General features: G+C 38.4%; 1 protein-coding gene across 1 annotated transcript in view; it reads left to right on the plus strand.

Annotated features, from left to right (window-relative positions):
- Positions 1-14270, plus strand: part of ARHGAP42 (Rho GTPase activating protein 42) — a 306489-nt gene that overhangs the window by 39813 nt on the left and 252406 nt on the right. The window contains 1 exon segment of the mRNA XM_043504183.1: positions 5804-5899. Within this exon segment, the coding sequence (XP_043360118.1) occupies positions 5812-5899 (88 nt within the window). The 5' untranslated portion in view covers positions 5804-5811.

Consider the following 14270-nt stretch of genomic DNA (forward strand, 5'->3'; position numbering starts at 1 on the left):
ATGTCCTTCTGGTTGAAGAGGCTTTGGCTCTCAAGCCTGATTAATCTACAACTGAGTATTTGGATGCCTTTCTTGCACAGAGGAGGTCTGCTATTGCAGGCCTGCACTCCATCTGGAACCAGAAAAGTTTAAAACGAATAATTGGATGAAGTTCAATGTACCCAAAAACTGAAGTTGGCAAATAAAATGTATTCTATTGGCTGGTCCAAAGTCCATACTTTAACTCCATGATCCATGTTAAATCAGCGAAACTTAACCTTAAGTTTCTCCAGGAGGGCTTTATTCTGTATGTGTAAGAATGTCCAAGCAAAAAGGTCAACTCTCTGTAGCATAATGTTCTAAGCACCTTCAAAACAAGGGAGTTTTATATAAATCTAGCATTACAATTTCTTTAAGGACTGATCTTATTTCAGCACCATAGAACATGACTTTGGAATCTCACTCTGACCTGGGCGGTACTACTCAGATTGAACCACTGTAAAGGGCATCAGAATGCTTCTGATCCATTAGAGTAGGTCTCCTTATGGCTACAGTCTCCAGTCAGATGAGAGGTTATTTGAATTAGAAATTGTGAGCTTTCTGTGACGAGACCAGTATTGTACTTCTGTTTAATTCAGTCTCAGCCAATGTCCTTTCCTTCTTCTTTTTTTTTTTCTTTTCTTTTTTCCCTTTTGGCAGAAGTCTTCTCCATGCCTTAATGTCAAGGGAAAAATGGGGGGAATACTTATACAATTTAGCTCAATATGATGTTCACATTTAAAGGATGATCATGCTTCATGCCCTGGAGTCACAGTGCTATGAAAATCCCATTGTAGTGGACCATATATTTTCCTATTTTTCATGCCATCTCTGTTCACCTGAAAAATTCCTTTTGTTTGAGTAACAAGGCCAAGAAATCCTGGATACAAATGGGTCATCCAGAATAGAGATGACACCCATAGATTAGGGTTTGTTGTCATTAGGTAGAATGTGCCCTGCCCTTCCCTAGGAGAAATTGTCCTTTTTCGTCAAAGTATATTTAATACAATCTGTAATTTAAGAAAGTAGATTTAAGTTCCCCTGGCACTGGAAGTTATGTCAGCTGGAAGGAACTTTCAGGAGGTAGAACATTTCCCTCCTGCTAGTGAATGGTAGGTCTGTTTCTGTCCCTGAGCTGCAAAACCATGTTGGAGTACCATTGTAGTGGATCTGTGGACCTTGTTGTTTTTTGTTTTGTTTTGTTTTGTTTTTAAAAGGACATTTTCAGGCAAGCATGGATACATTTTCCTGTTCTAAGTTGTCCTTGATTTTGAAATATATTGAGATGTGGATGTATTAATCAAATTATTCTGTGCCTTACAATCTAGCAATCGCAATGTGTACTCGCAATGAAACCTCTTCATTCACTAAAATCACTGTCTAAAGCCAAAACTCAGGCAGGGAATTGTTTCTCTTAGTGCCTATCATCTACTTCAGTTTCTTTATCTTCTCCTTCTCAGAATCCCAGTCAATTAATACATTGCCTAGACTGTTCTGTTGTGTTTAAACATTAGCAGTTGTCACAGTTAGTGGGCTGACTGTACCTCTGACCTTCCTGGTCTCATTGAATAAACCTCCTCTCAAGCCTCAGGCCGTCACCACTCTTGAGATGGAATCATGTGTTTTTTCCCCCCCACACTCTGACTGGGTGGTAGTCCCCTGATACTCACTGTGATTGCCTCAGCAGGTCTGCTTTAGGCTCAGACCCTGCAGTTCTGCTCCCTCTGGGAGCAATGGCAGTGATAAGAAGAGACCAAATAACCTTCAAGCAAAATATTATTTAGCTATAAAAAAGCACTTCAGAGAAACACTTAAATTCTGTTGTTATTTAAGATGTTATCTAGCTTTCCCCTGAGGCTTATTCTCTGTATCTGCAAAAAGAAAAGGAGTACCCGTGGCACCTTAGAGACTAACAAATTTATTAGAGCATAAGCTTTCGTGAGCTACAGCTCACTTCATTGGATGCATTCGTGCTGTAGCTCACGAAAGCTTATGCTCTAATAAATTTGTTAGTCTCTAAGGTGCCACAGGTACTCCTTTTCTTTTTGCGAACACAGACTAACACGGCTGCTACTCTGAAACCTCTCTGTATCTGGGAAAGCCTGACTTCTTTAGGCTCTCTGTCTTTCTCCCTGTACATCTTTTGTAGGGTGACCAGATGTCCCGATTTTATAGGGACAGTTCCGATATTTGGGACTTTTTCTTATATAGGTTCCTATTACCCCCCACCCCATCCTGATTTTTCACACTTGCTGTGTGGTCACCCTAATCTTTTGACAAGTGGCCATCTTCTCCTGCCTGAGAAAGTCTTTATAACTGTTTAGTATGCAGGGCCTAATGGTCTCAGACACCATCCGATGGTCCAGGGACATCTACACCGAACACATCACCCGCCAGGAGGCATGAGCCGGAGCGACGTCGTGCATCGACTACAAGAAAGGGACCGAGAGACTTTTTCCATTGGACTATATGAACTGGAACCATAAACTCACTGAACGTTAAATCTCACAAAATGAAGGTCTATCTATCCTCATCATCGTATACACTCATTATACTCCACTCCTGAACATAAGCATTATATGAGCAACATACCCTCTATGTCTGTACTTTGACCCATTAACCTTTTACCCCCAATTGGGGATATTGCAGATTATGTATTCCTTACGCCATCCAATCTTAAACTGAACTTCACACCCCTTGGATAATCTGTAAATTATTCCCTGATAACCAGAAACTTCTATGCTTAAACTCTGTACCGTTCATTTATTTTTTTAAACATCATCTTAATAAAATTTTTAAATCTGTTCTTTTATTCTCCTGGCTCATAGCTTCAGTAGCCAAGTCTTGCAGTGTTTTGGAGACAGGGTCCTTAATGCTAACAGTTTGCCTCCTTGTCTTTCAAGTGTGTTCTGGGGTGTCCTTATCTAGATCTATTGTGTTGATTTCCTGTTTGTACTTCCCACAGCCCCTTGTTAAGTTAAATCAATACCATCATAGAGGAAATTCTAATAACCCTTCCATAATTATGCAGTAACGTTACCTCACTGACCAGATCATATACAGCAGTGGCTGTCAACCTTTTCAGACTACTGTACCCCTTGCAAGAGTCTGATTTGTCTTGTGTACCCCCAAGTTTCACCTCATCTTTAAAACTTACAAAATAAGACACAAAATACAAAAGTGTCACAGCACACTATTACTGAAAAATTGCTTACTTTCTCATTTTCACCATATAATTTATAAAATAAATCAATTTGAATATAAATATTGTACTTACATTTCAGTGTATACTATACAGAGCAGTATAAACAAATCACTGTCTGTGAAATTTTAGTTCCTTGCATAATGACCGGTTTCAGAGTAGCAGCCGTGTTAGTCTGTATTCGCAAAAAGAAAAGGAGTACTTGTGGCACCTTAGAGCCAATCTAACAAATTTATTAGAGCATAAGCTTTCGTGAGCTACAGCTCACTTCATCGGATGCATTTGGTGGAAAGTTTGAGCTGTAGCTCACGAAAGCTTATGCTCTAATAAATTTGTTAGTCTCTAAGGTGCCACAAGTACTCCTTTTCTTTTTGTGAAATTTTAGTTTGTACTGACTTTGCTAGTGCTTTTTATGTAGCTTGTTGTAAAACTAGGCAAATATCTAGATGAGTTGATTTTACCTTGTGGAAGACCTCTGGGTACCCCAAGGGGCACATGTTCCCCTAGTTGAGAACCACTGATATACAGTGTTCATATAATTATTACCCCTCAGTTTCTTTTTGAGATTATTACACTATTGAATGGCCATCACAGCGGTCTAAAAGCATAGGTTGCAAAGTTAAGAAATGGGATGATGAAAGGACTTACACCCTTTTTTTTTTTTTTGAAGGAGCCATTGCTTTTCTCAGACTTTCTCTTTTTTTTTTTTGACGTTTTTCTCTTTTCTTCCCATCACTTTGCCATCTTTTTTGATTTTGAATTCTGATCTTCTAAGGCAGTTGGCCAAACAAGAATTAAATTGAGTGTAAATCAGGATTTAAAGTGGACAGTACTCCCTGTCTTGTACCTGAAGCTCCAGTCTCTCTACCCTGAGGGAAACGAGTAATTTCAATGGAAGTTATTTTTGTCTCTAGGACAGTGGTTCTCAACCAGGTGTACACTTACCCCTGGGGGTACCCAGAAGCCTTCCAGAGGGTACATCAACTCATCTAGATATTTGCCTAGTTTTACAACATAAGGCTACATAAAAAGCACTAGCGAAGTCAGTACAAACTAAAATTTCATAGACAATGACTTGTTAACACTGCTCTATACTGTACTTACATTTTAGTGTCTGGAATTTAAGCCCCGATTTCACTGGCTATATTGGAATCCTCTTTATCATTGAAGCACATTAAAATTATCTACTACATAAGTGAAATTCAAAGGAAAATACCAACACTAATGCTTAGGTCCTCCCTTGGCCTTTTTATTCCTCTTTTGTGTCCTCCCCTCCCACTGTTGTTTTGATGCATTTACCCGAATTCCAGATTGTCATGCACCAAACCCTCTCTTCATTCAAGTCTCTCTTAAAGTATGCACTTCCTTCTGTGTTGCCCCAAAAGAGTTAGCTAAAAACCAGAGAAAACTATCCCCATCTTTTGGATTTCCCAACTTCATCCATTTTCTGTGCATCTATCTTCTAGATTTGAATATCTTCAGGTAAAGGACTTTATTCTCGTGGGCTGCACAGAACTGAACATGCTGTCAGTACAAGACATTGGGACAAAGTTTCTAATCAGATTTGTATACTCCAGTGATGCATTGGAACTAGTGCTTAACTTGGGTTTTGGTAAAACTCTTTTCCTCTCTTTCCATACTGAGATGTCTGTCTAGATATTGCAGACATCAGAGTTCAGGTAGTCTGTTCATTTTTCTAGCTTCCAAACTGATGCTACAAATATCTCATGAGGACTGTGGAGGGTCTATCAGTCAAGCAATGTTTTGTCTAGACTGATAGAACTCTGATCATTCTTAATATGTGTTCTCACTTTTCTTCTTACATTTATCTTTATGTATTTTTGTAAAAAAAGAATATTTTGGTCACACTGGTTATTCCATATTTACGAATGCTGTGTATTGGAACCTTCTTTACTGCTGAGATCAAATCTTGGTGCTGTGAAGTTTAATTTTGCCTTTTTTTAAAGTGCAGATATGTGTTGTCACTGTAAATGCCACTCAACTAAAGTAGTCCATACATAATGAGCAAGTAATTGAAGATATATTTTTCAATATCTTTTTTTTTTGAAGTCTCTCTAGAACAGTGTACAGTATTGTGTTTATATTTAGTTACTTTTAAAATATCTGTTAAGCCCCTATGGAAAACTTTAACTGTGGGAGAAGTATATTAAAATAAAACTCACGGTAACCTATGGGCCCAATCCTACAATCCTTGTATATGTAAGAAGTCCTTGTTTGCAAGAAGCCCCACTGCATACACTAGGACTACTTATTACCACTGAAGCTTCAGTTCATGTATCAATTTCTCTTGCTTCAAGAAAACGAGAATTGAGGATTATTCGTCAGTATGAATACGATTCGCTTTGTTATGGCTGGGATTTAGGAATTTAGTTTGCTTCAGTGACTTTTTAAGGCATAGCAAGCAGTTTGATTTGAATGGTATTCTCTTATTTTATGTGAGATGATTTTTCTAGAAAGGAAATCTTGTAAGCAAAGTATAACCTCACTATATGAGACTTTGCATATACTGTGGTATAGTTATTGGAATAATTGTAAGACTTGTTTCCTTTTTCTTTATCATAGATCTATCCATGGCAGTGCAAAAATTTTCCCAGTCGCTACAGGATTTTCAGTTTGAGTGTATTGGAGATGCTGAAACAGATGATGAAATTAACATTGGTAAGTGTGTTCTGTACTTCCAGCGCAATAATAATCCCATTTTTACAATGTAAAAGATTGATTATAACAATAAATGTGTAAGCAACACGCTCTTTCAGAGTTCATGCAGGGTATGTCTACGCTACAGAGTCTCCAACGGCACAGGGGTTTTTCCATTACTGTAGCTAATACATCTCTCTGAGCAGCAGTAACTAGGCTGACACTGACCTAGCCGTGTCTGCACCAGGGGTAAGGTCAGCTTAAATATGGTGCTGCTCAGGGATTTGAATTTTTCACATCCATCCAAATTTTATATGTAGACCAGGGCTTAGTTGTGTATGAAGGAGAAAAACCCTGGAAAGCTGTTGTAACACTTCATTTATCTTGATACATCAGAATGGGATGTGTTCATGTAAAGTGTAGCCCAGCCCCTTTAGAATGCCATTGAGTCAAGTATGATTTGTTTCAAACCCTGCTAATTCTTTTAAATGAAAACCAATTTTAACTGGGCCATTGCAAGGCATCCCTATTCCCTAGGAACAAGCTTCCTGTCCATTTTCAGTTTTCTTGCTGCGATCGTTTTGGCACTAGACCTTTTCAAATAAAGGGCAAAATCTTTTTTTTTTTTTTTTATGGGAAAAATGTTCAGTGAGGTTTTTTTCCCTTCCATACAAAGGCAAAAAAAAAATGCTGAACTGATTTTTCTCAAACTAAAACAAAATAAATAAAAAATTGCTTCAGGCAGACATCAGGCTTGAAAAATTTCAGCCCAAAAGGGGTGATTCAGACAGTTTTATAAGCTACTTCCTAATAGAGTTTAGGATGGACACACCCAAGATCAGAAACCATGGCTTAGATTTCTCTTTTCAAGGTGCAATTCCTTGCTCAAATGAAAATAAATAGCATTATCCAAGCACTAAAGTGTGCTGCATCAAAGCCCTGCTTAGGAATGAAAGCTCATATGCTAATGAAGTTGTCAAAAAAGAACCCAATTCAAATAATGGTGATTCAGGTAGCCGCACTACAATGTAAATCATAATTTGCTCAAATGGGCAAAGGTTGCATTAATGAAAATTTAACTGCTTTGTGTGTCAGTAAAGCTATATATAGCGAAGAAACAACTGGCATCCACTTGGACTCTCAGAATGCCTTTGACAAAGTCCCTCACAATAGGCTATTAAGTACTCAGAGTGCTGACAAAGAGCTGTGATAGACTAGAAACTGGCTAAGAGACAGAAAACAAAGAATGGGGGACAATGGTCAATTTATAGCATGGGAAAAGGTCAGGAGTAGTGCCTCAATGTTTCGTACTAATATGTATTAATGATTTGAAGGAGTGAAAAATTAGGTAGAAAACTTGCAGATGACATGAAATAACAAGGAAATACTTTTTTTTTTTTTTTTTTGCATAGCACATAATTAATCAGTGGAGCTCATTGCTGCAAGATATTTTTTGAGGATAGAGGTTTCAAAAATAGATTAGACATTTGTACAGACACTTATAATATAACATTCTGTGTAAGGTATATTTAAAGCAAAATCCTGATTTCAGACATAACTTCCCATAGGGGTAGTTTCTTTCTAAGCCCTAGTGGATGTGTTATTTTAATCATCTTTGACATTTTCTTTCATATTGCTCTGAAGCATCTGGTTCTGGTAACTGTGAGAGGTAGAACACTGGACTTAGATTTACATCTGGTCTGGCAATCTGTATTTTCCTCTATAATTCAGTAAGAAAGTGTTCTACTTATGTGCCAGAGTGGTCATAACTGCAAGTGGACTGATTTCCCTGTACCGATCACACCAAACTGCCAGTCTATTTCAGTAAGCTCTGAGAATTTCATCAGCAAAAGCTTCATTCTGCTCCCATTCAGGTCAATGGAAAAAACCCAGTTAACATTAACTCTGCATAATCAAGGCCCAGTGTACCATCTTTCCATGTCCTTATATAACCCATATCTTCAGAATCTCAGATTGGGTTCAGCTCTTCATAGTGATCTAGTAGGCTTGGGAGAGGACCCAGAGTGAATGTGTGAAATGTTCAGGTACCTGATCTTAAAGGCTGTGTTCAGAGCAATGGTAGAACCAGGTTTTGCAATCCAGGCACTGACCACTCATCATCCTCTGCCCCACCATCTAATCTCAGTCTGATGTGGAAGGGAGACCCTGAAGAGGGTGGGGGGCTGGAGAGTGAGCTGCCCCACACTCACCTAACAGCAGTGGCTCCTGTCCTGCGGGATGGCCTACCTCCCCAATCCGAGCATTGTGAATTGGCACAGGGGACTGCAGTGCCATTCAGGTTTGGCCTGACTGCTGACCATCATGACTGATGGGCTGTTGGGCCAAGTGTAAGTAAGAGTCATTGTGACGTAGCGTACAGGATCCCAGCACCACATGATCCCAAGTGCCATGTTGCAACAACCTCAGCAGGGAGCCACCACTACCAAGCCCCATGAGAAGAGGCATCATGTGTTCACCTAAAAGTTGCCGTGGGAGCTCTCGACACCACACACACACACACACACACACACTCCCATCCCCTTTATTAGCTCCTCCATTGGTTCAGAGTTGTGTCAGAACTGAACATTTAGAGTCTCTACATCCTCTGGTGGCAGATGGATAGCTAAATATTAATATTTTGAGTCCTGACAGGGCCGAAAGTTAGGAAGGCAATTCAAACTGCTTCAGTCTGGTGCCTCTATTTAATGGGTCACTGTGTGTCAGTGGGATAGATGTGGCATTGCTGATTTTGAAATCTTTCTTAAACAGTGTGATCCGCAAAATTAACTGGTAGGCTTTAGCCTAAGAATTATCTATATTAAAAAAAAAATGGTTTTGAGATTAACACTTTCAGTAAGTAGTTCCTTTATTTTTACATGGCGGATAAATGACCATCCCTTACAGATTTACAGTATGCCAATGGAATGAATTTACAGAAATTGCAGAGTACAACAATATAAGGTTGAATTAGAGCCATATTTATGACATATGACTTATGACTAATATGAGTATGAGACATAGGCAGATTAATCCCAAGAGGTATTATGGCTGTTCACATCTAAATTTTATATGTCTTTATACATTTTGATATATTCACAAAGCAGAAAATAATTTTGGTCATCAGGACCACCAAACCTTTTTCTCTTTTCTGTATTTTATACTCTCTTGCCATGATCTGTGGTTATCCTCATTAATAATCGTGGCCTATTTTGTAATATCTTTTTGTTTTTTGTTTGTTTTATTGTCCTCTCCACCCCCTCACACTGTATTTGACAATCTCTTAATATTTTTATGGTTGATAAGTCTAGCTCATGGATATGTAAGATATGTAGTGTGTGTATTTAAAATTTACAGTACCTCTCCAAGTTTTGTAACCTCAAAGTTAGTCAATATTTAACTTTAAAAAACCCCCAAAACCCAAACCCACAACTTTGAATTACTTTAGCCTCAAGTGATTAAAAGAAGGTCCTGATTGGTCTTAGTCTGGATCCTAAATGTGTTGAGGAAAGGGTATTTTATTTGGATGTTAAACAGGCATTTAAAGCTATTTAGAAAGAACCAGAAACTTCAAGATGTTTGACAGCTGATTTATTTCACTTTGAACTTCAAAGACGGGATTTCTACGTTCCAAGGCAGCCATTTCCTGGTGGATTGTCATATGCATCAAAGAAGCTCACAGGAGCAAAATGTAAACTGGCAGGAATTGAATCCCAGTCTAACAGGGCTTGAGGTGATATTGTGCACCTTTATAGAATAAGCCTCAGTTTTTGATCTCCCTAAAGCAGTGGCCTAGAATTTGGTCCATATCTTTACATGCCACTACAAGCTTGATGTTCACTCATCATCAAAAACAGCTTTGTACAGATGAATCCTGCTATCTTTGCCTCCCCTCTCCTTTATCTCTTTGGTAAGAGTACTACTTTAGTGTTTCTACAGTTGCCAAGATGCTATTACTTGAGATTTCAGTTTTGTTTGTTTACTGATACCAGGAGGGTTGACCCTAAAGTTTTTGCACACTTATCAGAATATCAACTGCCCCAGAATTATTGACCCTTGGGAATGACTCCATTGGTTAAGGTTATGAAAAAATTTTTGTTGTAAGATCAGTCTTGGAAACGTTCGAAACAAACCTCTTTTCTGCCAGAATTTCATTGTGTGTACTCTAGGAAAGAAGACAGTATGGGAACATTTTGAGTTGAGTTGCAAAAGCCATTTTTAATAAAACTTTTAAAGGAAAAACTACCAACTTTTCATTCTTTAAATGTGCTTTACATCATCATAACTCAAGAACATCTTGATCTAGAAACTCCATTTCATTATCTATATATACTTTGCTTAGTGGAGATCTAGTGTGCAGAATTGCTTTTTACAAAAATCAAGACAATTCCTATATAGGAATGTAATGTGATATGCACCCCACAACAGTCCTGATAGGGTTAACGAGGGCCTGAGACAACAATTATCACCTGAATGAAAGAAGACCAGGGTTAATTATGAATGAAGCTGTCATAAATATAAAGGAAAGGGTAAACATCTTTAAATCCCTCCTGGCCAGAGGAAATACCCTTTCACCTGTAAAGGGTTAAGAAGCTAAGACAACCTTGCTGGCACCTGACCAAAATGACCAATGAGGAGACAAGATACTTTCAAAGCTGGAGGGGGCAGAAACAAAGGGTTCTCTCTGTCTGGGTGTTGCTTTTGCTGGGACCAGAGTAGGAATGCCGGTCAGAACTCCTAAAAAAAAAAGTCAGTAAGCAATCTAGTTAGATATGCGTTAGATTCTGTTTTGTTTAAATGGCTGATAAAATGAGTTGTGCTGAATGGAATGTATATTCCTGTTTTTGTGTCTTTTTGTAACTTAAGGTTTTGCCTAGAGGGATTCTCTGTTTTGAATCTGATTACCCTGTAAGGTATTTACCACCCTGATTTTACAGAGATGATTCTTTTACTGTTTCTTCAATTAAAATTCTTCTTTTAAGAACCTGATTGCTTTTTCATTATTCCTAAGGTCCAAGGTTTTGGGTCTGTGTTCACCTATGCAAATTGATGAGGATTTTTATCAAGCCTTTCCCAGGAAAGGGGGTGTAGGGCTTGGGGGGATTTTGCAGGGAAAGACATTTCCAAGTGGGCTCTTTCCCTGTTATAGTTGTTTGACGCTTGGTGGTGGCAGCAATAAGGTCCAGGGACAAAAGGTAAAATAGTTTGTACCTTGGGGAAGTTTTAACCTAAGCTGGTAAAAATAAGCTTAGGGGGTTTTTCATGCAGGTCCCCACATCTGTACCCTAGAGTTCAGAGTGGGGAAGGAACTTCGACAGAAGCCAAGCTGGGGAAGGGCTGGACCAGAACAATAAAACCAAGAAGCTGAAAGTAGAAGGGGGCTTCAAGAGGAGGCTTCAGTCATTCTCTGGGATGAGGTAGGCCATCAGGGACAAGGAGGAAGTACAGGGGGAGAGTAAACCTTGATATCCTGTCCTAGAGTAAGGAGTCTGGTAAGAAGCTAGAAGGTAGTGAAGTAGCCACAGGGAGTAAAGCAGGGTCCTGTGGTAAACCCAGAACCAGGCAAGAGAAGATTGAGAGAGTTGGTAGGAAGGAGCCCAGGGAAGCAGCAACAGGGATGAAGGCTGAGGACTTGGATTGCTGTTTATAGGCTGGAACCCAGTGTAGCAAGTGGGCCTGGGTTCCCCTGTCAGCCACTGGTATGGTGACATAGAGCCTCGAGTTGGGGCTGAATGCTAAGTGTCCAAATGCCATCTCAAGACGTCTTGCTGGACTTTGTAACCCTGAAAGGGGTGGACTAAATGGCCAGATTATCAGAATAAAAACTATTGCAGAGAAATGAGCAACAAGGGGGCATCTGGTGCCACAAGAGCTACGTTCCAAGACCTATACAGAAAGCGGCACATTAGCAGTGAGTGGCAACCCCGTTACAAAGAATTTTCATTCAAGTAGTATAGGTTGTAAATATCAGTTAATTTTAAACACTGTTATGAGAGAGGTGTGCACAGTGGTCACTTTTAGAAGTTTCTTCCATGTTGAGATGCACAACAGTATTACGAGCTCTGGCAGAAATGCTTATTTTAAGCGGCAGGAGTGCTTATTTTAAGCAGAAGGAGTCTCTCAAATCAGTAGAATTTTTTTTCAAAATGGAGGAAATATTTTAAGCAGAGCTGGATGAAAAATAAAACATGTTTGTTTCAAAACTCCTTGAAACAGATGAATAGTTTTTGGTATAACTTGCCTTTTTTAAAAACATTTTTGAAGTGGTTATTGAAAAATTTCACTTCCAGAAAACCCTTAACAAACTTCAAAAAGCTTTTGATGTCACAATATTTTTTAAAAAAAGAAATAGTTCAATAAATTTATTTTTTTTTTTACAATTTTTTTTTTTAAAAAGTAGATTTTTTTGTTGGGAGGATAAAACTTTTTTGTTTAAAAAATGTCAGCTATCTCTAGTTTTAAATTTGACTGCTGCATATGTTTAAAAAATTGGAATTGAGTAAATTTGTTGTTGTTCAAATAACCTTAACTCTTACAAACTCCTACAAACCTTAACTCTTACAAATTCAGGTTTTTTTAAAATCTAACAAATGAAAATGCAATACGTTATATAAACATACTGACTCCTATATCTTCTTTATGGTAAATAATGTGGAGGCTGGAGTATTATGAGATTTAATATGTAGAGTGGGTTCCATAAAATGTGTTAAGAGGACTAAATGTGTATGGGGTCTGTATTTTGAAGGGTCTCTTGACTTTGAGAATGTAAAATTTGAAGTAGTAATAATGAGGTTTTCAAATTATTGTGGCAAGATGTGTTGTAGTAGTAAATCTATGGTGATGGAGTTGGTGTATAGAGAATAAGAACAACATTATAACTATAGTAAAATTGCAGATTGGAGAAGGTTCTGTTGGTTTTTTTAAATATGGAGGCAAGATGGCAGTGGTGTCACTAGCCCCTTGATGAGCGAATTAGCTGGTTGGCATTCTGTAAGCTGTTGATGAGTGGTCCATGTTGGAACTATGTATGGTGTAGGCTTTGTGGCTGTAAGAATATCAGATCTAGCAGGGGATATAGGACCAGAATAAAGGTTGTTTGTGGAATTGTTATTGATCAGTTACCTCGCTTTCCAATGGTTAATCTGTAGTTAAATCTGTTCAGTGTTTTCAGTTAGATAGTTGTACTGTCAATATTTATCTTCTTTTTTGTGGTCTGGGAATATTTGTTGTGTAACTCTGAGCTGTTTAGTTGCCCGATATCTAGGCATTATTATCTACACATTTTCTACAATGGCTATTGCAGTTAAAGTAGAGCTACTGTTTGTGGGATCAAAACAGCAGGTTGTCACCCAACAAACATATCACTTTGGGTAGCTTTACTTCAGCCATTTTAGCACTCTTTCTCAGGAAGAGATATTAGGGAGCTCCGGCTCCAAACTGAAGGCTTGCTACTTTTCCCAGAATACCAGCTGTTAATTAGGCCCTCCAGACTGTTTTTAACTGTTGTACATTTTTTTTTCCAATAAAAGACCGTGATGTCCTGGAGTGATGATGTGTATGAAATTTAGTTATCTTTTAGTCTATTTGTTCTTTATTGATGTTCTTGCTAAATATATATTTTTAAAATCTGACATACTGCAACAATCTTTCCTGCAATCATTTTCTTTTGAAGATTACTTTTTGGTATGAGAACACAATAATCAAAATGAATTGGCACAGGATAAATGTTAACTATCTAGATTGTAAAAAAATGACTTCTGAAGGATTCTTAGAAGCAGTTTGGACTGAAGTGATGTGAAACAGTGAATAATCCAGAGCTGATTTTTGTTGTGTTTCACTGAGAGCAAATTATTACACAAGTTTTATAGACAGAGCTGGTAGCACTGCCAGTTATTAAGGTTGCCCATTATAATATCCTGGTTTTGGTTGCATATATCTGTGCCAAAACTTTAACCAGTTGAGCTGAAATTTTCATGTCAGGTGTCTTCCTCAGGCTGAACTTTTTTCAAAAATTTTAGCCAAAATGATTGAGTCATTGCTAAGAATGAGGCCGGGGTAAAGATGTTTTGTTCATGTTAAATTCTGGTGACCTTTTCTTTGTGCTCTATTGCTGTCGTGCTTTGGAGGAGAGACTTGAAATTTGGCAGGAAGGAGGCCATTTGCTGTGCTTGGGAAAATCCATTTACATTTGGCTGAGTAATAAGCCTTTGAAAAGTCATCTCAAGTTCACACATGCTCAGTAGACATTCCTTAGTTTTTAGCATCTAAATTCCCCAAAGATTCCATTTGCATTGGGCTGAGCAGGACTTCTCCTGGAATTGCAGATCTGGGCTGCTATGGGCTGTGCGAGGTGTACATCTGGTAGATGCAAGAGACTGTGTCTCCTGTGCTCTGT

The sequence above is a fragment of the Dermochelys coriacea genome, chromosome 1 (genome assembly GCF_009764565.3).
Source record: "Dermochelys coriacea isolate rDerCor1 chromosome 1, rDerCor1.pri.v4, whole genome shotgun sequence".
Lineage (NCBI taxonomy): Eukaryota > Metazoa > Chordata > Testudines > Dermochelyidae > Dermochelys > Dermochelys coriacea.